Source organism: Coloeus monedula, assembly GCF_965178545.1.
Source record: "Coloeus monedula genome assembly, chromosome: 4".
Taxonomy (NCBI): domain Eukaryota; kingdom Metazoa; phylum Chordata; class Aves; order Passeriformes; family Corvidae; genus Coloeus; species Coloeus monedula.
The window spans coordinates 74,253,872-74,278,776 of record NC_138784.1 but is presented as its reverse complement, the minus strand read 5'-3'; the positions used below and the strand labels follow the sequence as shown (position 1 = coordinate 74,278,776).

At 44.8% G+C, this 24,905-nt stretch overlaps 1 protein-coding gene across 2 annotated transcripts in view; it reads left to right on the top strand.

The window, feature by feature from the left end:
* Positions 1-24,660, top strand: part of CHCHD3 (coiled-coil-helix-coiled-coil-helix domain containing 3) — a 126,203-nt gene extending 101,543 nt beyond the window's left edge. For both annotated transcript variants that reach the window (XM_082280436.1, XM_082280435.1), the window contains exons 7-8: positions 18,742-18,877; positions 23,960-24,660. In XM_082280436.1, the coding sequence (XP_082136562.1) occupies positions 18,742-18,877; positions 23,960-23,986 (163 nt within the window). In that variant the 3' untranslated portion in view covers positions 23,987-24,660. The remainder of the gene's footprint in view (positions 1-18,741; positions 18,878-23,959) is intronic.
* Positions 24,661-24,905: the final 245 nt, after the last annotated feature.

The window sequence follows — 24,905 nt, the reverse complement described above, 5'->3', positions numbered from 1 at the left end:
TTTCCCCAAGAATGGAATTAATTCCCCAAAGTTTGCTTTGACACAGTTGTAATCCAGAGGATCCTTTGCATCATCTGCAAGTTTGGGGTGTTCATTGAGTCACAGATTTTTGGGGAACTTTATCCCTTTATTACAAACTTTTGGACGTGACCCTCATTGGCAGTTCCCATAGAATGGGGGGGAATAAATGACAAATCATCAATATCATGTCTTCCTTTAATTGGGATTTCTCTATCACAAAGCCTGGTTCATTAATGTTTACTGAAAATAGAATTTAAGGCATTGTTAGAAAATCATGGAGTGGCTTGGGCTGGAAAAGACCTTAAGGATCATCCAGTTCCACCCCCTGCCATGGGCAGGGACACCTCCCACATGAAGTTCTGTTTGATGCTCAGCTGTGAATATTTGAAATATTAGCAGTAGTTCCTTTGTGTTCTAACTGATGTTGTTGTGAACTGTGAAGCTGAGAAGGAGTACAGTGAAACCACAGTAAATTAATAACAGCAACACTTTGATATTCAGATATAATTGTCTCACAAAGCAGTGCTGCCAAATCTTTGGACACTGAGGGAAAAAAAGCAGGAGAGAGAGAAAATCAGCTTTTTATTGATGGCTTTGGACCGAGTCCAGGGAAGTGTGGCTTTATTTCCTTGTCCTCGTTACCCTTCTGATGTTGGGGCACATATGGTGACTTCTGAAGGGCTCTTGCACCGCCTGTAAATGAGGAATATTGATAGTTTCTTAATGCAAATATCTTCAGTCACCATCCTGCTGTACTCACATACCTCTGTAACACAGAAATCTGTGGTGCAGAGAGCCACGCAAAGAATTTGTGCTTTTTTCCTGCTTGTGCAGACTCAAACTTCCAGTTTGTAGAAGTTCCTGTTGTACCTTAAATAACATCATTGATTCCCAGAACAGTTTGGGTTGGAAGGGACCTTAAATCCCATCCCATTCCAACCCCTGCCATGGACAGGGACTCTCCCCAGACCAAGTTGCTTCAGCCCATCCAACCTGGCCCTGATTTAACATCAGCTGCTTTTAAAAACGAAAGTTAAAAGTCCAGATTATCAGTTCTTAATGAAATACTACTTTTTCAATCCTATATGAATACTATTTTTTCAATAACAGAAAATAGGAAGCTACTAAAGATCCTTGGGCAGAGCCTGGAGGCTTTGTGCCTTTAGTTAAGCGTCTTTTGCTCAGCCAAGGACAGTGAGCTCTGCACAGAAACCTCGGGAATTAATCTTTTCTCTTACAAATACAGCAAACAGAGGTGGTGCTTTGTCAGGAGAGAATCACTGCAGGATTGTTTGCTGATGATGCTGTTGCTGGTGGTCTCCTTGATTTTTTTCTCACGTGTTCTGTCTGGGGATGATGGTCCCAAGTTACTCCTGACATCCCTTAGAGAGGGGTGAGCTGTTTGTAAATGATGCTGGGAATTAAAGAGTTAAATGCCATAACTCAGCTCAACCCCTGAGCTTTTCTTAGCAGCAGAGCTACTCAAAGGTCTTATTTCTCCTTCTGCTCTTTCACCTCTTCACACACAGCTGTGCTGACACCACGAGAGTTTCTTACCGTGATTCAAGCAGAGGTGTCTGATCTCAAACACATTTCCCTCCACAAGCCAAGTGTAGGTACAGTTTTCCAGCATGGAAGTGATGCTGTCACCCCTCTTAGCTTGAAACCAGTCCAGATTCTGAGCACACAGAGCTGCTTCAGGTGGGAAGAGACTTTGGAAAGAGACTTTAATAGATCTTTCCAGTCTCTTGTTTATCTTGCACGTCCCAAATACTGTTCCTTTTGAATAAACTCTTCTCTTTGCTCAGTTCTTTCACTCAGGGCTTGGCCCTCATGGATTCACCTGAGGGCTGTGAACTCACTCAAGAAATCTGTTGGACTTTCTGCTGCTTTGTTCAAGGGATTGTGCTTTGACCCAGGGACCTTAAAAATCATCTGGTTCCAGCTTAAGGAGGGGACTTTGGTGGGCAGCAGTTCCCCCTGTCTCAGTTGCTCTGCACCGATAAATAAATAAGAGAATCCTTTGGCCATTCTCCTGTTATCCTTTGGAATCTCAGAATTCCCTAAAGCCCTTTTTCAGTGTGTTTACCTGTGATTGTCACTTCAGACACGACAACTTTGGGTTCCCTTCCAGCAACGCAGATATTTAACTTTGTTCCTTTGATCAGTGCAGTCAATTAGGAGCTCAAGGGTACTCAGCAGGGCTGGATGAAATATTAATTGTGCATTTGGAGCTGGATGCAGATTCCTTCTGAGCAAAGTGGGAGCCAGGGAGCCTGGTGTAATATCTGTGTGTTTCTCTTTCATGGAGAACGGTGAGTCTGTGCAGGGGGATGTGTTTTCATTGAAATCTCTGAGCTCTGATGTGAGATTTAAATGTGCTTGTTTGGTCAGGAAACAGGATCGAAGCTCTGTGGTTTTTGAGAGTGATATTAACTTTTAAAATCCATTATTCAAAATTCAGATAGCACATTAATGAAGAGGGTAAATCAATTTTTTCCACAGTTGGCATAATCTTTTTTTTTTCCCCCCTTTCTAGAAATCATGGATACATTCATTAAATCTCCCCTCGGGCTATCCCCAGTTTTTCACACAGTGAGATCCTTTACTGTCTGGAATAGAGAAAGCAATCTTAAAATTAATGTTTGTAAAGCACCAAGTCAGGAGTAGGAATTTTTTAAATTTTATAGGGATTAATACGGAAAATAAAAGATTTTCTGGGAGGGGGGGCAGGTGGAGCAGGATAATTATTGTAGGATATTGTTGTGGGGGGATAACTGCAGAGTAGAGTGGGATGATAACTCTGTGGGAAAATTTGCTGGTGGTGGTGGAGTTGGAACTGGAAGATCTTGATGATCTTCAGGGTCTTTTCCAAGCTGAACCATTCTGTGATTTTATGATCTGCAGGTCCTTTTCCTGTTCAGAAGATCCTTTTCCTGTTCAGGGTGGATGTGTTGGAAAGGGAAATGTGTTCCAGCACCGCTGCTCTTCTCTGTTTGCTTACAGAGAAACACGAAGTCGTTTCAAGGCTTCCCTGTGAAAGAAGCGAGTGAAACTCTGCCCTCTCACCTCGCTGGCCCCCAGTAAAATCGATGGGATTCTCCTTTGGTGGGCTGGGAATCAGCCCAGTCCTGGGAAAATTGCTGGATGGCCTCGTTAGGGACAGTCCCTGCTGCCAGCTGCGGGTTTGGGAGCTGCTCCCAAGGAATGAGTGGCTCCTCCCAGTGAGTTTGGCTTTCCAGGCTCTGCCAGGGGACATCTGGCTGCCTGCTCCCTCCCAAGGTTTATTGCAAACAAGGAATAAAGCCTCTTGTTTTAATGTCTTATCCTTTGCTGGGATTTCCTCCAAACACGAGTCGCTGATTTCCCAATTACAGCGTTAAAGCCGTGAGGTTAAACCCCAGAGCAGCTCCTTTTTATTATTAATTTGTTCTGTATTTCCTAATCTTTCGTGGCTGAGATTTACAAATACCTTTTCTAAGGATGTTTTTAATGAGGCCAAGCCATCCGTAGGATCAAATCCTACAAATCTCATGTGGGAGCCCACAGCAGCAAACCTCCCTTAGGGGAAGGAGGATGTTTCCCAGAGCTGGTGGTGGGATTTTTTTAAGGAGAATTCACCTGTTGCTGGGCACAGGGTGAAGAATGAATTACCAATTATCTCTATATGTTACCACATGACATATGGTTTTCCTCTTTTTTTCATCTCCTTTCCAGTAGTGTTGGAAAATCAGGGAAGAAAATACACCACAGCCATTCTGCTTGGACTGCACCTGAGGGAAATCCCAATCTAAAGTCAAAGCAGGCAGTAAATATGTGGGGAAATAATCTCAAATCGTGGGTTTTGTTGCAAAATGCTGTAAAATAAGGTTTGTAAAATGAGTATTTAGGTTTCTTAAAGTGGTCAAATTGTAGAATCACAGAATGGTTTGGGTTGGAAGGGACCTTAAAGGACATCCAGTGGGGACACCTTCCACTATCCCAGATTGCTCCAAGCCCCATCCAGCCGGGCCTTGGACACTTCCAGGGAAGTGTTAAACCATCTTGATACCTCCTGGTTCACATGAGATGAGTTCAAAAGGGAAATTTTAACTGTTGAGAATAAAAATGATTCCTGGACTTGAGGATGGTGACACCTGGCAGGTGTAGTGTACCTGCCTTACCCTGTTACTAAAAGGTAAAGTGGTATAAAAATCCTGAATGGCATAAAAATATTTATTTTTTTTTTCTCTGGGAAATAGGTAAGAATTTAGGAGAACAGGTAGGTTCTAATGGCAGAGCTACACTGGTAATTGCAATTTATCTTCCAATATTGGGGTTTATTTTTCTTTTTGCTCAGGGCAGTCTAAACTGAGGTGAATCCCAACCAGATTTGGACCTTGGGTAGAAGTCAGGGTTTCAGGTGTCCCATCAGGTCTGGAATTTCCAACAACTTTTTTATCTTCCGACACCCACCCAGCACCAGGTGCTGTTGCCTTTACATTTTTAAAATAAATCCTCATCCTCAGAGCATCCAAAGAGCAGAAATGCTGCTGACACCAGAACCAAACTGCATTTATTTAAGGCTGATCCTCACACTGGAGGTCCTGGCAGTGCAGAGCAGCAGCTGGAAACATCTGGAGAAGGAGCAGCATGTGGATTTTGGGGAAGCCTTTGCAGGTGTGCCTGGGGTTTGGGCTTTTTTGTGGTTTAAAATGCCAGCAAATCACCTGCCTCATGTAAATTTACCTTTAATTAATCCATCTCTGCAGTGGAATTAAAACCAGAAAGCTCCTGTACAGTGGGACACCAGTGGGATCCCTTAAGGGTGGGGACATGGCCAAGGTCCGAGGGACAATAGTTCAATCTGGAATTTAGGGGTTAATTACTGCCATTTTTTACTTCTTCCTACAAAATGTGTATTTTTTTTTAGTGAATTGGTTTGGGTCTCACTTACAGCAAGAGGTTTTAAGTCACCAAACTTCTGATTTCCATCCTCAGTAGCCTCAAGCAGTGAGGTTTTGCCTTTCTTTGTTGATCCTGGCTGTCGCATTTCCAGCTTAAGTGGGTTTTTCTCACCATAATTTCATTTCTTAAGCAGTTGTGTTCTCCAGGAGTTCACCAAAATGTACATTTTCATACAGCTTTGAACAGGAGAACAGCATCAATCCTGTTCTCATGACCTTTACTTCCTCTTTCTACCCTGAAACTTCCACATTTCGTCAATTTACTCCTTTGATCAAGGAAAATTGGTCATTTTGACAACTGAATTATAGACATGAGTTGCCATTTATGAATAGGGCCATTTTGGAAGTATTTCCCAGAAGATACCAAACCTTGACCAAAAAAAAATCCTTTCTTATTTTAGCTTGAAAATTCCGGTTTTTCCCAAGCTTTCCCCAAGGTTTCCTAATGGGCATCTCAAAAAAATGACTGTGAGTCAATTAATTGTAGACATTTTCTGGTGTTACTGTGCCATGTGTGGAGCTAAAGGTTGTCCAGGGGGCTTGGAAGGACTCAGATCCAACAAAATCCCATCTCCCTGGCAGAAAATTCAAGTTTCATTTATTTCCCTTCATATGCTCTGCTGTTATTTAATCTTTGTCCTTTACAGGATTTTTTTCCCCTGATATTCTGCCTGTATTTTCTTCAAATTTTGGCCTGTTTTTCTCAGTATTCCTCGCTGCAAAATGCTAATTATTTTCTGAGCGTGCTGCTTGTTTCTTTCAGTGGCTTTTTAAAGCATAAAACTGAGATCTGTGGGAGAAAAATGAATATATCTGTCATGAAATCACCTAAACCCAATTTTTTAAAGCTTTTTATGGTATTTGGTGAATGCATTTTCCAGTTTTCCTGAACATGAGCTTCGTTCTGAAGCAAGCCAGAACTCTTCCTGCTGGTTTTTAGAGGGGATTTCTGAGCTGTTTGTGGTTTGCTTTGGCATTTTTGGCTTGGATGGATGTGACCTGAGTTTTATGTTCCATGGAAGCACAAAAAGCACATCCTTCTATCCCTAAAAAAGGATAAAAAGACAGAAAACTGCTCAGTAGGAGAGATTTAGGAGAATTTTTTCCTCGGGGCTGTTTATGGAGCAGTTCAGTGTTAATGGTTCTGTAGATGCAGGAGACCTGTAACTAAAATTGGAAAATTTTTCAGTGTTTAAAACCTAAATAATTATAAATACACCCTTTGTCTCACTGTGTTTTCCCATCCACCTGCCTGGGATATTAAATAAAGAATACCCTGAAATATTTCGAACCAGGTTTTTTAAGCCTGAGGAAAGGAACTGAGCAAAAGAAATAAAATAAAATAAAATTATTTTGAGTACCTTAGAGGAGACCACTGGAGTGTGGCTGTAAACTTTATAAGGATGGACTCCCCTTCCAAGGGAGGGTTAAGAGGGATAAAATTCCAAACAAATGCTGTGCCATGGGAATTACTGGAAGCAGAGAAAGATCAGAATGGAAAGGTTTTGCTGGACGGGGTTTGTAGATCAGTGTGGAATGGACACAACCTCTTTGCTGTCAGTGAAATCCTGCTCTGGGAGGGGCTGAGGGAATCCAGGCCCTTTTCTTTCATCCTGTATTTTCCCTTTGCCTTGACCAGGTGCAAAAGTTTGGCCAAAAAATTGTTAAAATCCTCTCAATAAAAAGATCACATCAGTGGGGTCAATGTAGATCTTAAAAACAAGTGGTTTATAGGTAAATTCAGTGTCAAATTTAGGCAATTCACCAGTTTTTCTCTACTAAATACTTCTGGTTCTCAAGGTAGAGGAATGCAGATATTCTTGTGGACAGTCCAAAAAAGGGATGTGGGGGCTTTTGAAATGAAGTAATTCAAGGTAAAGTTAATTTATCTCTAATTTAAATGTGGAGATCGTTGCTCCTCTCTGGTTTCTGAGCATGACCCTGCAAGGGGCAGGAATTCTTTTGATTGCTCAGTACCTGGGAAATGTGATATTCAGGCAGAAAAAGTCATTGCTGCTCCTTGGATCCTTCTGCTGCAGATGTGGGAAGATCAAATTCCACCTCTTGCTCTGGATCTGCACTGGAAATAAATTGTTTTCAGAGAGTCCCAGACTGGTTTGGATTGGAAGGGACCTTAAAGCCCCTCCAGTGCCACTCCCTGCCATGGGCAGGGACACCTCCCACTGTCCCAGGCTGCTCCCAGCCCCAATGTCCAGCCTGGCCTTGGACACTGCCAGGGATCCAGGGGCAGCCCCAGCTGCTCTGGGAATTCCATCCCAGCCCCTGCCCACCCTCCCAGCCAGCAATTCCCAATTCCCAATCTCCCATCCAGCCCTGCCCTCTGGCACTGGGAAGCCATTCCCTGCCTCCTGTCCCTCCATGCCTTGGCCCCAGTCCCTCTGCAGCTCTCCTGGAGCCCCTTTAGGCCCTGGAAAATACAAATGAATACAGATCAGCTCTCCCTTCCCCTCCTTCAGAGGGTGTGTGTGCCACTGCAATAAGTTTATTAATTCTCTTAGATTTTCAGTTCAGTGCTTGAATATAAGAGCCCTCAGTCCCACAGACCCCTGCTAAAAGGAACAGCTCAAATACTGATAATTTCCCCTTCTCACTGCAGTCCCTGGCACACGACCCGCATTTTCCTGGGGTCTCTATTTGTGTGTGTGAAAATTCCTGTCGTAGCACAGTACACATTTTTCAAGCTAGAAGGGGAATAATTTTATCCTATATCGAAAGAAATGAGGAAAGCAGTTAGTCCTTTCAAAGTTCCCTTGCCACTTAACGTGGCTCCCACTTCCAAGCCATTTAGGAGCTCCATTAAGCCACTGGGTTGCTCCTGTGCATGCATTAGGATCAGAGCTGGGGTAATATGGAACAGATTTGCTGCATCATGGGCACATTTATGAAGATTGATAACAGCCAGGGCTCGGTGTTAACTTTTATTTTCAAACAGGCTGCAGGAGAAACTGCCTGGTATTGCTTTGAGGCTTTGATTTATGGAAAGGTTGCTGCATGAAAAAGACATGCCATCAACCAGCTCTGCTGGCAGGAGCATTATAAAGTAGGGTTGTAAGGAGAGCAAACAATAACTGACTAATTATGTTCATTATTGTCTCTCTGAGCTCCCTGTACCTTTTGGGGGGGTGGGGGTTTGCACTTGTTCCCACCTCAGCTTAAAAGTGGACTCACCTTTCCCACGGAGTGGGATGAACATGAGAAAATCCTGCTCTGGGACCCCCCAGAGAGGCCTTTTTTGTTTGTGTGGAATGAAAGAGGTCATTGAAATTATACCTGCTTGCACAAGTGTCCCATCCCCTCAATCCCTTGTCCCTGGCTCCTGGCCCTCCAGCCCTTGTCCCCAGTCCCTCTGCAGCTCTCCTGGAGCCCCTTTAGGCCCTGCAAGTGGCTCTCAGCTCTCCCTGGATCCTTCTTTCCAGAGCTGAATTCCCGGCTCTCCCAGCCAGGAGAAGGAGGAGGAGGAAAGGTCTGTGGGAAAAAAAAGTTGTTTCTCTTACAGTTTCCATCCCTGGTGCATTTTCCCCTAAATTATGACTGTTCTCCTGTGAGGGTTATTTCAGACTGTTATATTTAAGCCCTTAATAACAAACCCAAAAACCTCAGCATGATGGCAAAGATCACCATTTTCATCTGTAGATGGCAAGAACTATTTTCCTTCTCTCAGCCTGGCACCATCCTTTGTAACAATATGAGCCTCAGCAGCAGCAAGCTGAATTCTTCAGACAGCAGCAATTAGCAGAAAACTTGAGTGAGAACCAGTTGAAATCAAGGGCCACGACCTAACTGGGGAAAATGTGAGTGGTTAATCTAAAGTTTGTCAAACTTGAGCTGCTTTAACTTAAAAGCATCCCTCTCCCAAACTACCTGAAGACCTTGGCACAAAGAAATAGGAGCTTGAAAATCATCTGTGCTAAGGTTATAAAACAGAAGAATGACTTTCTTGGAGCAGAGTGAAGTTCTGTTAAGTAAGCCAGAGTCTGATTAGTGCTGCCAGCACACAGAGGGGTGAGGAGAGACCTTTGGAAGGTCTTTGTGAGCTGGCACTGAGGTTTTCATCAGTACCCTCTGCCTTCTGCTTCAGACTGCTCCCCTGGTGCCCTCACAGAATCTGGGAATGGTTTGGGTTGGAAGAGACATTCCAGACCATCCAATTCCAGCCCTGCCATGGGCAGGGACACCTCCCACTATCCCAGATTGCTCCAAGCCCCAATGTCCAGCCTGGCCTTGGGCACTGCCAGGGATCCAGGGGCAGCCCCAGCTGCTCTGGGAATTCCATCCCAGCCCCTGCCCACCCTCCCAGCCAGCAATTCCCAATTCCCAATCTCCCATCCAGCCCTGCCCTCTGGCACTGGGAAGCCATTCCCTGGCTCCTGTCCCTCCATGCCTTGGCCCCAGTCCCTCTGCAGCTCTCCTGGAGCCCCTTTAGGCCCTGCAAGGGGCTCTCAGCTCTCCCTGGATCCTTCCCTTCTCCAGGTGAGCACCCCCAGCTCTCCCAGGGTCTCCAGCCCTGGAGTATCCTCATTGTTGTGTCTTAAAACAGCCTGAGGGAAACACCCACCAACAGGCAGTGAAAGATTACAACTTGAAAAATAATTTTAAACTAATGAGGACAGTGAAAAACTGTGAATGTTGTCGTTCACAGCTCATCCCTCCAGCTCCAGTTCCTGACCTGGCCCCAGTGAGGAGCGTTTTCCCTCCCTGGATGCCAGAAAGGCTGCTGAGGGCATTCTGTTTGAATGTTTCTGTAACACATTGCACAAGCACATTAAGGCTGAGATAATTTAGAGCAAGGTCCAGTAACCCCTCACCATCAGCGTGTTCTCAGTGGGGTTATTGCTCTTTGTTGGAGTTGATGACATTTTATTGTCGTTGCAGCCCAGCCGATTCTATTTTATGAAAAGAGTGGCTGGGCCTCATCCCAGTCCAAGACTTGTGGAATCACACGTGGCCTTTGTGGCTTAGCAGAGTGAATCCAAGCCTGTTTTCTTAAATAACTTCATGCCCAAATGGAAAATTGGCATTTGTTCTGCTGTCTCTTAAGATTACAACCTTCAGTTCCCTCAAGTAATCGTCACCCACGGGAGCGGCGAGGCTTGAAGTGTTTAACTGGTGATTGCTTTTTCTGGACGCTGCTTCTGCCCATAATATCTTCTATTTTTGTGGTCAGTTAACAGGGTTTTGGGGCCTTTTATAGCTGAAGAGAATAGTTAAATATATATTGCTCTGGAGAGTAATATTTGGATAATAATGTGCCACGAGTTAGTGTCTTGTGGTGCTTTGTGTTGAGTGCTGTAGTTGACCTTTGCTGGAGAGGAGAGAAGTGTCTGCTTGTTAGAACATATTATTTAGCACCTTTATAAAGGCAAAACTGGTTGGTTTGGGGTTTTTTTTTTAGTGTGAGACTCAGTGGAGGTTTTATCACCACGATTTGGGGATGATGGTGTGATGTTAGGCCTTTACAAAGCCTGCAGTGAGTCGTAGCTCTTGGGAAATAAGTGGCAGTAATAAATCCAGAATGTGCTTTGCTGTCCCGGATTTGGTTGGTGCTGCTCATTTGGGTCTGTCTGTAGTTTTTGTGTGTGTGTCTGTGTGCTTTACACACACAGTAATGGAAAGTTACTGTGGGAAATTCAATGTAGGGACAGGGATACCATTAAAATGGATCATTTAAGTGGATGAAACTGTATTTTTTGCCACCTTTATATAGAAGCAGGTTTCAAACTGTTGCAGAATTATTTCTTCCTTTAAAAATCAGAAGTAGTGAGGTTTAGTGTATCGTGGACTGTAATCCTGAACTGGCATCAGCCACTTCTATCATAGAAATATCAGCAAAGCATCAGTTCAGTCTCCCAGAGGCTGGATCTGCCTTTCCATGAGCTGGAGCTGGAGCTGAGGAGAGCCTTGATTCCTTTGCTTCCCTAAACCTTCATAAACCTCCTCCAAATTCCTTATTAGGAGTAAATAGTAAGGAATTCTAGCACATGGTGTTGTTTGCAGTGATGATCCTTGACTTGTGTTCTCCTGAACAGCCAAGTGGAGTCTTGCCAATCTTCATTAAATTTTTTTTTTTTTTTTTTTTTTTTTGGATGGAGTAAAGCTGAGCTCAAGTGATTCCACATGCAAGCTCTAAAAATAATTGGTGATCTGGGTTTACATGATGAGGTTTGGAAGGCAAATGTTGGTTTGCTGATCACGGAATCGTGGAATTGGAGGGGTTGGCTCCGTCCCCACTGAGCTGATCGGACTCTGGAGCTGCGAAGAGTTTGGATTTTGTCCTCAATAGTGGTTGGACAGGCTTGGCTACATCTGGGATCATTCTTTGTCTGTGAACTTGTCAAAATTAGGCGTCGGGTTTGATGTGTGCAAGCCCAAGAAGTATTTTTTTATTTATTTCTATATATAACATTTAGGTACTACAAAATATTCCAGAGATAAAACTGGTCCTCCTCGAGTTCCTTCTAATTAAAGCCTGCAGTTCCTATATTATCTTTCCTACTCTGTAGCAGCATCCATGCCCCTGTTAGAAGGAATTTGTATCCTTGCCATCCACGTGATTGTTTATTTTAGTATCCTGCTATTCACTAAAAACTCTCCCTTAAGCTGAAAAGAAACGTGCATCCTAAATTTGGGTGATTCCCACACGCTGCTCCCTTTGCAGCTGCAGGAGCCAGCTGTGGGAGAGGTGCATTTGTGTGTTAATGGTGGCGTGCTTTTTATTTTAAGGGGGTTTTTCTTCGTTTTCTGGAGGGGAGGGGAATTTTATAAACAAATTGTGGTTTGGGAGAGTGCAAGTCGATTCATAGCCATTTAAATAAAAGTATTCAGACTCATTTGGTCTTTCAGGGTTGATGGGAATCCTGTTTTCATTTGATAGCTTGCTCCTCGAGATATTTTGGAGTATAGGAAGCCACAGCAGGTCGGCTCAGAGTCCCCTGAGCTTGTTGGGCAACAGCTGGGAGTGGGTTTTTAGGGAGTGTGCCAAAACTGAGGGGAATAAGCAGTTAAGCCATTTTGCCTTCAAACAAGTGGTGGTGTGGGGCTTTCCTGAGCCAAGTCTTGCTTGTAATCTCTTGATGGGCATCTCACACCTTCCTGTGTAATTATTTTTGAATCCAAATGTGCTTTGGATGACCCCAGTATCCCCTGACAGTGAGTCCCAGCTTTTCATTTGCTGTTTTTTGGGAAAGGTTTGGATTATTTTTGCATTGTAAAGCCACTGCTAGAAAACCTCTCTGGCTGCCTGTCTCCTGTAATCCATTGATAATTTCATCCTGTAGCTCATTGATATTTGAGATCCGGCTCTTGTAGTTGTCCTCTCTGGGCTGAAGAGATCTGGTCCTCATGTAGTGTCCTGAGGGCCTGAAGAATTACCTTGGCAACCAGTTCATCCAACAAATCAGGGTTCCCAACCAGGATAATTTTTCCTCATCCTCATCCTATTGTCTTTGTCTTCTAAGTCCTTGCCCAAGAAAGGTGTTAAGGATGTGCAAATGTGGAATTGCTCAATCATGGAATGGTTTGGGTTGGAAGGGACCTTAAAGCCCATCCAGTGCCACCCCTGCCATGGGCAGGGACACCTCCCACTGTCCCAGGTTGCTCCAAGCCCCAATGTCCAGCCTGGCCTTGGGCACTGCCAGGGATCCAGGGGCAGCCCCAGCTGCTCTGGGAATTCCATTCCAGCCCCTGCCCACCCTCCCAGCCAGCAATTCCCAATTCCCAATCTCCCATCCAGCCCTGCCCTCTGGCACTGGGAAGCCATTCCCTGCCTCCTGTCCCTCCATGCCTTGTCTCCAGTCCTTCTCCAGCATCTTGAAGCTCTGTTCATTAATTGCTTTGCCAGATATAAGATCATAATTTCTCTCTGTTTAACTCAGAGAAGCTCTTCTCTCCCTCTCTTTCTTACAACACAAGGAAATTGTTTCCACTTTGCTTTTCCAAGAGGCTGCTCCAATATCCAGCCAGCATTCCAGGTGTTTGACCAGGTGGGAAACATTCTCCAGGTTGGAAACCCGGCCCTCTAGCAAGGTCAGTAGGATTTTCTGCCAGTCATCCCTGTAAAACCAGGATTTTGCCCACATACTGAACTTGGCCTGGTGCTCCCCAGACATCATTAAATGTCTCTCTTCTTGCAGTGAGTGTGTGTGAATGTGCTGGAATGTCTTCCCTCCTCTTCTCGTCTCTGTCCCTAAATTCCAAAGGTCAGAATGTGTGTTGGATCTTTATTTGCTTTTGAGAAGGCTGGGTGAGAGATGAAATAAATGAGAGGATGGCAAACATTTGCCTGTGATTTTGGGGGTGCTGGGATTTTTGGAGAAAGGATCTAAAAATAACATGGGGAAGATTAACACCGGACTTGATCATTAGTAGCACAAAAGGTGCAGTAAGTTGAGCTCCTACCTCTCCATAAATCATTTATTTAGCATTACTCTGTAGATTTTACATTCTCAATTGCAGAGCAGAAACCACCGTGGTTCTCCTCCTGCATTTCAGCAGAGATTTGTAAGGAAAATTCTTTCTTCTACACCTTTTGGAGAAGTCACACTCTGCATTGGAGTGTAAATAAAAGCAAGAATCGGCTCCGCAGTACTTGATCTTTTGCTGGCAGCACTTCCCACACAGTGATTGTGAGGGCTCTGTGTGGGCACAGCTTGATTAGGGACCAGCATTTGGTGGATATTCAGCAATCAGATCTGTGTTATTCCTTCCAAACCGTTCGGGGAAGAGCGGAACCGTTCGGTTTGTGCCTCGCGTGTTTCGTGACACGCCTTCAAGTCATCACCTACTTCATGTGCGAAGACAATCTTTAAAAATAGTTTAATATAAAGAGTAAATTAATGTAAAAACTAAAAATAATGGTGCAGCAATGAGGACCTTCATTACCATATGCCCTTTTGTCTTTTTTTCCCTGGGTTCTGTTTTACAACTATTTTTTGTGCTACAAACCCGTCCTGTGGATTCGCTCGGCAGTGATGCTGCTGGAAGAGACTCTTTTTGGGTGAGGTCGTGTTAAAAAAAGAACCCTCTCACCAGCACCTTTTTGGGTGATGATGGGGAGCACAAGTGCCTCGATGCTGTTTCACTGGTGTCGTTCACAGTTCAGCTTTGAGCTGCCCTTCCCTCTGGGTCTCCTGAGCTGGGCTCATGTTTCTCCTGTGCCTCCATAAGCAAAGTACCTCCAGCGTGGCCTTTCCTGTCCATCTGCTCAGCCAAATCCATCTCTGCTCAGGCTACCAATGTTTATTTTACCTTTTTTTTCTCTCCTGGCCGACAGAAATGGATATTTGCCCTGACTGTGTCTGGTGAAAGCAGCGCTGCACATTCTTTCCTACCCCAAATTCACATCATCCCCTTCCATCCTGCCACTGGCTTCCTCATCTGTTATCCCAGGAAAATCACACATCTTCATTTTCCAAGCCCTCTATGTCCCACTTCTGCTTCTGTGCTATTTCCAGTTCCCTACTGACTTCTCTCTGAAGCGTTTGTGACTCCACCTTCTATCCTCACTCATCCCCTTTCCAAACTGCCCAGAGAACTGTGACTGTCCCTGGATCCCTGGGAGTGTCCAAGGCCAGGCTGGACAGGGCTTGGAGCAGCCTGGGACAGTGGGAAGTGTCCCTGCCCGTGGCAGGGCTGGCACTGGATGGGCTTTAAGGTCCCTCCCAATCCAAACTGTTCCTTGATTCCATGAAACATGATTTGTTCTTTCTCAGAAGGAATTTCTGCTGAACACAGATGATGTTGATTGATTAAATTCCCACAGATCCTTCTGAAAACCCTCTTGGCTGTTCATAAAGCACTTGACAACAATAAGGATGTTTCACACTTCATGGGCTGCTCACCGTGAGGGTGTAGATTGCCTCAGTTTCCTTTTGTTTCACCACCTGTTTGCATCAATTTGTTCTTCCTTACCTTTGTGTGTGTTATGACAACACTGAGACAAGACACATCCTCCTTTTTTTGTTGTTTATTTTGCATTCTGCCAGGCCTGGTCACAGCATGGCTCCTCTCCTCCATCAATAGGGCGAAATAAAACAGGTCAGAGCATCCTCTCCAACACCCTCCCGTGCTGGTGCTTTGGGGCTCAGTGGGATCACGTTCATTTGTAGGGTTTTGTTTGCGAGTTCAGACTTCCCTGGATTTCCCCAGCATGGCCTCGTGCCAGGAACCACCCCCAGTTTATGGTTTGGATGTGTTGAGCTGCTCTTTGGAGGAGGCACAGCAAGATTTGACCTCAAAGAGCTGCAGGTTGGGCTGTTCCGTGCTGCTCGGGCACAGAGGATCAGTCTGGTCTGTTTTATTTAGTACTTCACAAGTAGCCAAGGGTTACACAAATAAAATCAGCTGCCTTTGATAGGTGTCAGCACTTTAATGAGGAATTAAATTAAGCCCTGGATACTCCTGCCCATCTCATGGCACTATTTTTATCTCTTGCTCTGCTTTTTTGTTGCTATTTTTTTTCCCCCATATTTTATGACAATTGCCTGAAGTCCTGATCTGGGGGGGATTATGCCAGATACCTGCACAGCTGGAAACTCATCAGCCATTCAGATTCCTTCAGTGAGAGTGTCAGTTTTAGCACGAAACTCGCAAAGCTCACCGTGGTGATTTCAAATTTCCTCTTTAGTAGACATTTTGTTTGAATGCCATGAAGGGGCTCTTCTTGCCGAGCCCCCAGGAGTACAATAAGCTATGCTCTTTGAGAGAACCCAGATGAGTACAAAGTTCCCTTCATTAAATTTTCTTTTCATGCTTTAGCATAGGATATTTCTTTCTAAGACTCTCTCGTTTCCTTTTGTGTTGTCATCCTATTACCTTTATGAGGTTGTGATGCATCAGCTCGATGGAAAAGGTGGGTGCATGGCTCCCTCAGAGGTTTATTCCAGCACAGAAAGATTATTCTGGCATGGGAGGTGCTTCAGGAGCAGCTGGAGAAGGGAAAGCAGATAAGGAATTGCAAACTTGATTAAGAAACACCTCGTTCCTCGCATGCCATGTGGCTGCTGCTCGTATTGACTTTTGCTGAGAAAAGCATTTGGAGATTTTGGGTGTGTTGGTTCTGTAAAGGAGTTCTGGAATTGCACTGAGTGGAGATGGAGATCTGTCAGCATTCCCTGGCATTCCTGCTGCACTCCTAGGGTTGGTGTTTTTCCTCCAGTTTAGTTGTGAAATCCTGGAGCAATTAAATAAATAAATACGATGTGGGACACAATCTTGTTTTTTTTTACAGGGGCAGATAGTGATAGGACAAGGGGCAAGGGATTTAAGTGGAAAGAGGGGGCATTTAGATGGGATATTGGGAAGGAATTCCTGGCTGTGAGGGCGGTGAGGCCCTGGGGTGGATTTCCTGGAGAAGGTGTGGCTGCCCCTGGATCCCTGGAAGTGTCCAAGGCCAGGCTGGACATTGGGGCTTGGAGCAGCCTGGGACAGTGGGAGGTGTCCCTGCCCATGGCAGGGGCTGGACTGGATGGGCTTTAAAGTCCCTTCCAACCCAAACCATTCTGGGATTCTCTGGTGACACTTGTCCCACCACATGTCCAAAAATGCAGTTCTCTCTTGGGACATGGGATAGTTCAGTAAAGGGACCTCCTGCTCTAAGGATCTCCTGGCCCCACCTGGGACCAGACCAGGTTGCTTTATCCACTCAGGCATTTAAAACTTCCACATTTTCCTGACACATCCACATAATTGCTGGGTTTGCAATGTTTACGTTTTCTTACAAGCTTTTCCCCCAGTCAAACCCCACAGCCCCTTAAATGCTTCTGTAAAATTACTTTTATTCTTAGAACCACAGAAGGGTTTGGGTTGGAAGGGACCTTAAAGCCCATCCAGTCCCACCCCCTGCCATGGGCAGGGACACCTCCCACTGTCCCAGGCTGCTCCAAGCCCCAGTGTCCAACCTGGCCTTGGCCACTGCCAGGGATCCAGGGGGTAGCCACAGCTTCTCTGGGAATTCCAGCTCAGCTCCTCCCCACCCTCCCAGCCAGCAATTCCTTCTCAGTATCCCATCTAAGTATTAATTGATGGAATCATAGCAGCTTCAGGAGGTTCTCTGTTAGGGAGATACTTCATTTCCCTTTGGAGGAGTTTCCTTGCTGTTGTTTCTGACCATCCATCTGAGAGTCCTGTGATCCATCACCGACAGGAATCAATGGGAAACCCTTCGGAGGGGTTCCCATAATGCACGATGGAATCTCCTTTCCTCAAGAGGAGATCCTGCAGCCTGTGGTTTGTGGCCCTCTAATGCCAGGCAGTAATTTCATTTAGTGCTTTCCCAAAAGTGCCAGCAGAGCATTAGGGGAGTGGAGCAAGCACAGCTGATCAATACAGAGACAGTGCTTGCCTTCAAGAGATTAATCCAAGAAAACGGACTTGGGTGATTTGAAGGAAGTGGCCTTGTTCTCACTGACCTGCAGTGCCTGGAAGGACAGGGCTGAGAGCAGGTTTTCGAAAATCCCACCCCAAAAGTCAGAGTATGAAAAGAAGTCACTGTAGGGCGGGAGATGATGTGTCCCACAGGGCTCCCATATGGTTGGCAATGTATGGAATCCTTTGAAGCATTGGAAGAAGGGATAATACCTGGATTTTGGTCACTGATGGCGTGGCTCTGGGAAAAAAAGCAATCAAAAAGCTCCTTATCATGGGTTAGAGTTCCCCCCTTGAAATGGCTTTAGATACACTGACAGAATTTATGCAGCGAGGGTAGAGCAGCCCATTCCCTTTTCTCCTCACCTGGGTATAAGTCACTCTAAAATCACTTGGAATATAGGCACAGCGAGGTTTACTCTGGGTGTTTTTAGTTATTTCAGGCTCTGTTGCATTGGTTTATCAATTCACACCAGGGGGTTGAGCATTTTAAACAAGCTCTGGTTTAGCTGGACCTAAATCATCACTGCTGGGAGACGTCTACAGAGAACATAACATCCCTGGTGCTTCTGTTGTTCCCTGTCCCAGTCCAGACCTTGCCATCCTCCCTCCATGTGCAGGTGCTTGTGATTGCACATTTGGATGCCTGACACGCCTCTGAAGCGCGTGCTGATCTCAGCAGAGGGGGGATTAAGGGAAAATCCTCCTCCGTAAGAGTCTGCAGGAGTTTGAACTCTGAGATCATAAAGTGTGGAAGTACCTGGGACTGCATTTAAATTCTGGTTTAGATTTCACAGATGCAGGGTAACGAATGAAGAGAGAGAGATGTTTTATATAGGTACATAGTGTAAAATCAAGGTGACTTAACATTCCCTTTTTTTAGCATGACGTCTTCAGTGATTGTCAAGAAGTCAGTTCCCTGGAGGAGCAGCGTTTGTGCTTTGTGTTTCATTTCCTTGCTGGAGGAAGATAGATCTGCCTTGGCCAATCAGCAAAATGAAAATTGGAATCACAGAATGGTTTGAGTTGGGAGGGACCTTAAAGATCACCCAGGGACACCTTCCACTATCCCAGGCTGCTCCAAGCCCTGTCTAGCCTGGCCTTGGCCACTTCCAGGGATCCAGGGGCGGCCTGGGCCAGGGCCTCCCCACCCTCACAGGGAAGAATTTCTTCCTCTGGAAGTGCTCAAGGCCAGGTTGGATGGGGCTTGGAGCAGCCTGGGATCGTGGGAGGTGTCCCTACCCATGGCAGGGGGTGGAACAGGATTGTCTTTATGGCCCCTTCCAACCCAAACCGATTCAATCATAATAATAATAATAAAAAACTAAAAGATTTTTGTCTTTCCTGAGACATTTTTAGAAGGAAACCCTGAAGCTGTTCTCTGTTCCCACAGGAGATACGAGTCCCACCCGATCTGTGGGGAGCTGCAGGATAAAATCCTCCAGTGCTACCGGGAACACGCCCAGGAGACCCTGAGCTGCTCTGCCCTGGCCAGCCAGTACCTGCACTGTGTCAATCATGCCAAACAGGTGAGCTGGACTTATTCCCACTGAAAAATGATGGAATGATGAGGAGAGGAAGCTGATCGGATTATCCAGTTAGTCCTTCTTCCATGCCTCAGCATTTCCCAGTACGTGCATTCCCAGAGCTCCGTGGAGACCACTTGGAGTTGATTTAAATGCTCAGGTTTTCATCAGGTTTCCATCTCCTCCCCTAGGAAGCTGTTGTTTAGTGTAGGAGCTCTCGCTGTTGGCAGATGTTTCCTGTTACCTGCAGTTTTAGCAGTAAAACAAGGGGATTAAATTACCTGGGACTCTTCGCCATAAATATGAGAAATTCATGGATGTCTCCCAACTAGATTGGTCACCACTTGGAATTCTTGATTTCTTCTGTCTTGCATTACCCAAGGGTCTAAAACTGCTATTGGCCTCCTCTCTTCCAGTTTTTAGGGTATGGGTGTCACTGCAGATTAAATCTTCATGCTTTATTAGTGCAGCATGAAGGAAAATGACAGCAATTTGGAAATCATTAAATTAAAAGAAGCTACAACTTCTCAGCTTTTCTCTTTTTCATCAGCTTGCATCTTTCAAATACAGAAATTCATATATTGACCTCAGTTGTGTTCTTAAACAAACCAGCTGGAAATGTGCTCACAGTCCACGTGCAGGATGTGTAGAAAGTGCTTCAATCAGTCTGTTGATCTTTATTTCTGCTCAGATCTGTGAGTTAATATTTGAGCATGTGAGGACACCCATCTCTGTGTGATAGTGGAGACCTGGCAAGCACATCTGGTGTTTGATCATGGTAATCACCTTCACTGGGCTTAACTCTGCCTGTGCAGAAAATCCGTGAGACTTTGGCTCTGATCCTTCTCTGTGACCTTTTGCTGTAAAATGCTGCAGCCTGGAGCTGGTATTCCCGAAGATCTGCTGGAATTAACACTGCTTCTGGTGCTGGGTGAGCATGGGAGGAGGCAGTGCTGGTGTGGCAGTGCTGAAGTTATTCCTCAGTCACTGAGAGCTTCCAAAATCACCTCCTTTAATACATCCTTTATTGATATTTGTTGTCACATCCCTGGAAGTGTCCAAGGCCAGGTTGGACAGGGCTTGGAGCAACCTGGGATAGTGGAAGGTATCCCTGCCCATGGCTTTAAGGTCCCTTCCAACCCAAACCCTTCTGTGATTCCAAGAACTCTCCTCCTGCCCATTTTGGAATGCACCAATCTCCTTTTTTAGGAAAAGTCCGGTGAGTAATATTAAAATCACAGAATCGTTAAGGTTGGAGAAGATCCTTAAAACCACCCAATCCAACTGTTCCCCAGCACTGCCAAGGCCACCACTGACCTGTGTCCCCAAGTGCCACATCCACACTGCTTTGAAATCCCCTCAGGAATGGGGACTCCACCCCTGCCCTGGCCAGGCAAGCCTTTGAGTGAAGAAATTTTCCACAAGATCCAACCTAAACCTCCCCTGGTGCAGCTTGAGGTCGTTTCCTCTTGTCCTGTCACTTGTAACCCTGTTTGGGTTTGTTCTGTAGTGGGTTCCCCATGGCCATGCAGCACCTGCAACAGTAATTTACTGTATTTATAATTTTGTATTATTTTTTAAAGTAACCAGAGAAAAATGGATTAATTACTTAGACATGTTTAAGCTCTAACTCGAGTTTGTATCTGATAGGAATTTCTTCAGAAGACTCTGATGAGGATGGATTAATTCATGTTCAGATGGTGCAGGAAAAAGGAAATTGCATAAATATGAGCATTAGGTTTTTGAACCCTTTTAAACACCTTTTTTTTTTGTTGAAGATCTTCACCCAAGCCTGTCAAGTAGTTAAAAGTGTTCCCTAAATGTTTCTTATTCTGTTTCACACATGCTTCAAGATGAGAATTCAGAGAGGTTTCTCTCATGATAACAGAGAAGGAGAAGCCTTTTATGATGGAAATATTTGCAAGCAGGAGCAATTGTTTTTCATAATGAACACCAGCCCATCCTCCACGTGCTGCAGCTGTAATCATAATTATTTGTACTCACTATTTGCCCACAAGTCCAGACAGTTACTTTGAAATAATTTCTAAACGCTGCTATAAAATAACTTCAAAATTACCTTCTCTGTGCGCCGGGTTGGGAGCCAGAGGAGGGGGATGAATGGCAGATTCAGAAATGAAAAAGTTAACTGACACTGGCTACAAGAAACAAAGGAAGAAGAAAATTTGCTAGAGGGAATAGAGCAAGATATTGAAAACCAAATAAGTGAACTAATCCGATTTCCTGGCGGTGAGTCTGGGCACTTGTGCTCGGGCTGAGCACACTCTGTGCTTTTCATAAATTGAATTTATTGACTCCTCTTTCTTTCCTATCTTGCTTATAATTATCTCCCCCTCTCTTCTGTGTGCTCCTTATTTCTCATCCTGTCTGTAATCTCATGTCTCTATCTGTCCTTTTCTCCCCTCCTTAGAAAAGCCCAGAGAGTTGTTAATTCAGAGGGGTTTGACACATTGTTGTATCTTCCCTTGAAATCTCTTCCCAAAGTCACAAGAAGCTGGGGAGATAAATTAAACTCCGTTATTAATGTTTGCATTTTATTATAATGATAATACCAGTAATGGAGAGGAAAACTTAACCTAATGGAGCCATTAAGGGGAAGATATTGGGATTGTGTGTGGCATTTATTTGTGCTGCCACTGCTGCAGTAATTCCAACCAGACCATCCGTGGCTTTTTAATCCTTTTTCCTGGTTTTCCAGCCATAGATATGGACAATAGCTGTTAAAATATACATTTTGGGGTTTTTTTTTTCAATTTTTCTCTCTACCCTGGGCTACAAGAAGTTCTAATTCTGACATAAAAACATAACTAGTCCATGGTTTAATGAATCTGTGCAATAATTTCCTGTTAAACCACAGAATTCCAGAAGGATCCTGCTCTCTGCAGGCAGGTGAGGTTTAACAGTACTTAAAATAACAATACCAGCAGCTGCTGGTGCCTGACAGCCTGGCCACAAAATGTTATCCTTCAGCCTTGTAACCACTGTTTTAATTGGTTGGATCAAGTGGTCCTTAGTTATGCATCCCAAATAGAATTAAACCAGGATTTTAGCCTCGTCCTCCAGTATTTTTACTTAAAGCCAATTTCTAGTCTAAGAGAAGAATCTGTGGAATTTTTATATCTGGAAACACTGAACTGAAATGCAACAAAAAGGCCTCATCATTTACCACTGCCCTCATTGAAGGAAGTTTGTTACGGAGCAGGCTCCCTCCATGGTGTTATGTAAAAACACAAGGGAAATATTTTGAATGCATTAATTTAAAATGACAAGAAAAAACACTAAAAAAAAAAAAACCAAAATGAAGGTAAAACCAAAGCAAGGCCTGGAATGTGCCCATTTGCCTGAAGGTGAAATTTTGTGGGCAGAAATACGCACATGATAAACAAATATCTGCAATTTCTTTCCTTAGGACACTAAACGAAATTAGCCCGTTTTTTCTTGGATCCCTTGGGAATTTCCTCCCTTAACTTGTGCAGTGTTAAATTGACATAAAGTTAATATTCAGCCCAGAGATGGCTTGGAGTGAGTCTTTAATTCCTCTGCAAAAAGGAGTTTTCCAGGTAGAGGAGCCTTCCTGAGCTTTACAGAAATCTCCACGGGGTTGCCGTGGCTCTGAGATTGGAGGTTTTGGTTACGGATGAAACTTTCCCAGATTTTTATTTGCAGACACACCCTAGGAGCATAAAACAGACTCCTTTTATTCCATCAGCCTCTTCTTCTTCTCTGTGTACTCTGGAGGATTTTGTGGGCACAAGGACAGGCACCACCTGCTCGTGTGAACACCTTGGAGAATCTTAAAATCACAGAATTGTTAAGGTTGGAAAAGACCTCCAAGATCATCGAGTCCAACCATTCTCAGCACTGCCAAGGCCACCACTGGCCCATGTCCCCAAGTGCCACATCCACACGGCTTTAAATCCCTCTAGGGATGGGGATTCTGCTGTGCCAGGCTGGACAATCCCTTAGGGAAAGACATTTTTCCTAAAATCCAATCTAAGTGCAGCTTTTAACCCTTGCAGGAACTGGGTGGAATAGCACAGTTTACGGGGTTATTTTTAGGAATAATATGGGAATTTGGTTGAAGCCAAACCTGACATGGTTTTAATTCCCTTTACATTTAATTTTCCCTGATTTCTGTGACTGTGACAATGCATTCCAGACTCCCAGGAGAATGTGCCCTGTCTGGCCACAAAGTGTTGCTCAGACACCTGAATCAGCTGTCTGGAGGTCACCTGTAAGATTTCAAGGTTTAAATTTGGGTTTGTTCCTGACATGAAGCCTCAGAATTATCGAATCCTTTCCTACCATTTCTTGCAAGGAGACTCATAATTACTGCTTACTCTTTTGATGAATCTTGTGGGCAAGAAAAATGGTTTGGGTTGGAAGAGACCTTAAAGCTCATCTCATTCCACCCCCTGCCATGGGCAGGGCCACCTTCCACTATGCCAGGCTGCTCCAAGCCTGGTCCAGCCTGGCCTTGGACACTTCCAGGAACAGGAAATATGGTCTAGTGAAAGGAATGAAATGATTTTTAAGGTCCTTTCAAACCCAGACCATTCCACAATCTGTGGTTCTGTAACGAAGCCCAAGATGAGTGCAACATGTTCAGGCTGTTGGGGTTTTGATTCTGACTCAGAACCCAGGAAGGAGCCAGGTAAGGGAATTACTCAGTGTTGGATGACTTCAGGATATCATTCCTCAAGAGTTTAATTGCTGGGAATTGGATTTATCTTACTGTAAGGTCAGATGTTTTAATTTCCTTTGATAGCCAGAGCACTAAAGTCACAATAGCATGAAGGGAGATGAAACTGGATCATTACTGAGGCTCTTCAGGCCTCCAAACCACTGCCTTGTTGAGTCCTCAAATCGCTTCATTCTGCCTTTGTGACTTGTCTCTGGCGTGATGTGTTTATCAGCAGTGTTTCTGATTCTGTATTTTTATTTCAAAAATTGCAGATCTTAGGAAGGAATTGTAGCCAAACTTCAGGGAGTGTCTGGAATTACTTGGAGTTACTGAAATCTGTGTTTCTCCCTCTCTCTTGCCCTCCCCTCTGATCGTTTTTGCAGCAGAGACTGCTTGGGAGAGGAGGATAAAAGGCATTGTCCAAATCAAGCACAAGACCATCAACTAATTTCAGCAGAAGAGCTTTTTTTTTCTCCCCAAGAATGATCGGGCAGCCCATTTGCAGGGCAGCCCAATAAAGAGAAGAAGTGGAAGAGCCATTTGAAGGGCAGCATCCTCACGGCTCAATCAGCGTGACCACTCGAGAAGCCGAGACCTGGATCTTATTCCATCAGAACTCGCCCGTCCGAGGCCGCTGTTCGCCTTATCAAAGCCCACTTATTGGTGATTGAAGGAAGGAAAAGAAAAGAACCTTTCTCTGACCTCGGAGAGGGGAAATATCCTTCAAATGCTGCTATTTCACTGTAGAATCTCCTCAGAAACATCTCCCTGTCACAGGCAGGGGATGTAACCCTTGCAGTGCCGGGACGCGGCCGTTCCTCGGGAGCAGCCCCTGGTCCCTGTGCCTGAGTTCTCCTTGCAGTGTAGAGTTGTAAACTGTGCTTTAACTTATTTCCCAAATTACCTGACTTGATGAGGTCTCTCCCTGCAGGCCTTCTGCTGGAATGATGTTCATGATCCAACGCTTAGGGTGCTCCATGGCCTTTATTTACGTGGGATGGTTCTGTTGTGCTCCTCGCTCGTATCAAGTCCTGACGAAAATCCCTCTCTCTGTACCAACAATAAATCTATTTTATGCACAAGATTGATGCTGCAGTCTGTCTCCCTTCCCACTCCTCGGGGGCGGATGGCGTTCCCTCTGCTGTGTCAATCATGCTTTCCCAGCAGATGTTGTTGCTGAAGCTTTCAAGCACAGACTTTTCCACACAACCAGCCCTGGTGGCAGAAACGGGGCTTGGATTGAGCTGTTTTCCATCACAGCCACCTAAAAGGATCCCACGTGATGGGAGTGTTGTGATTTATCCACCACCACTTTCCCTTGTGGAAAAT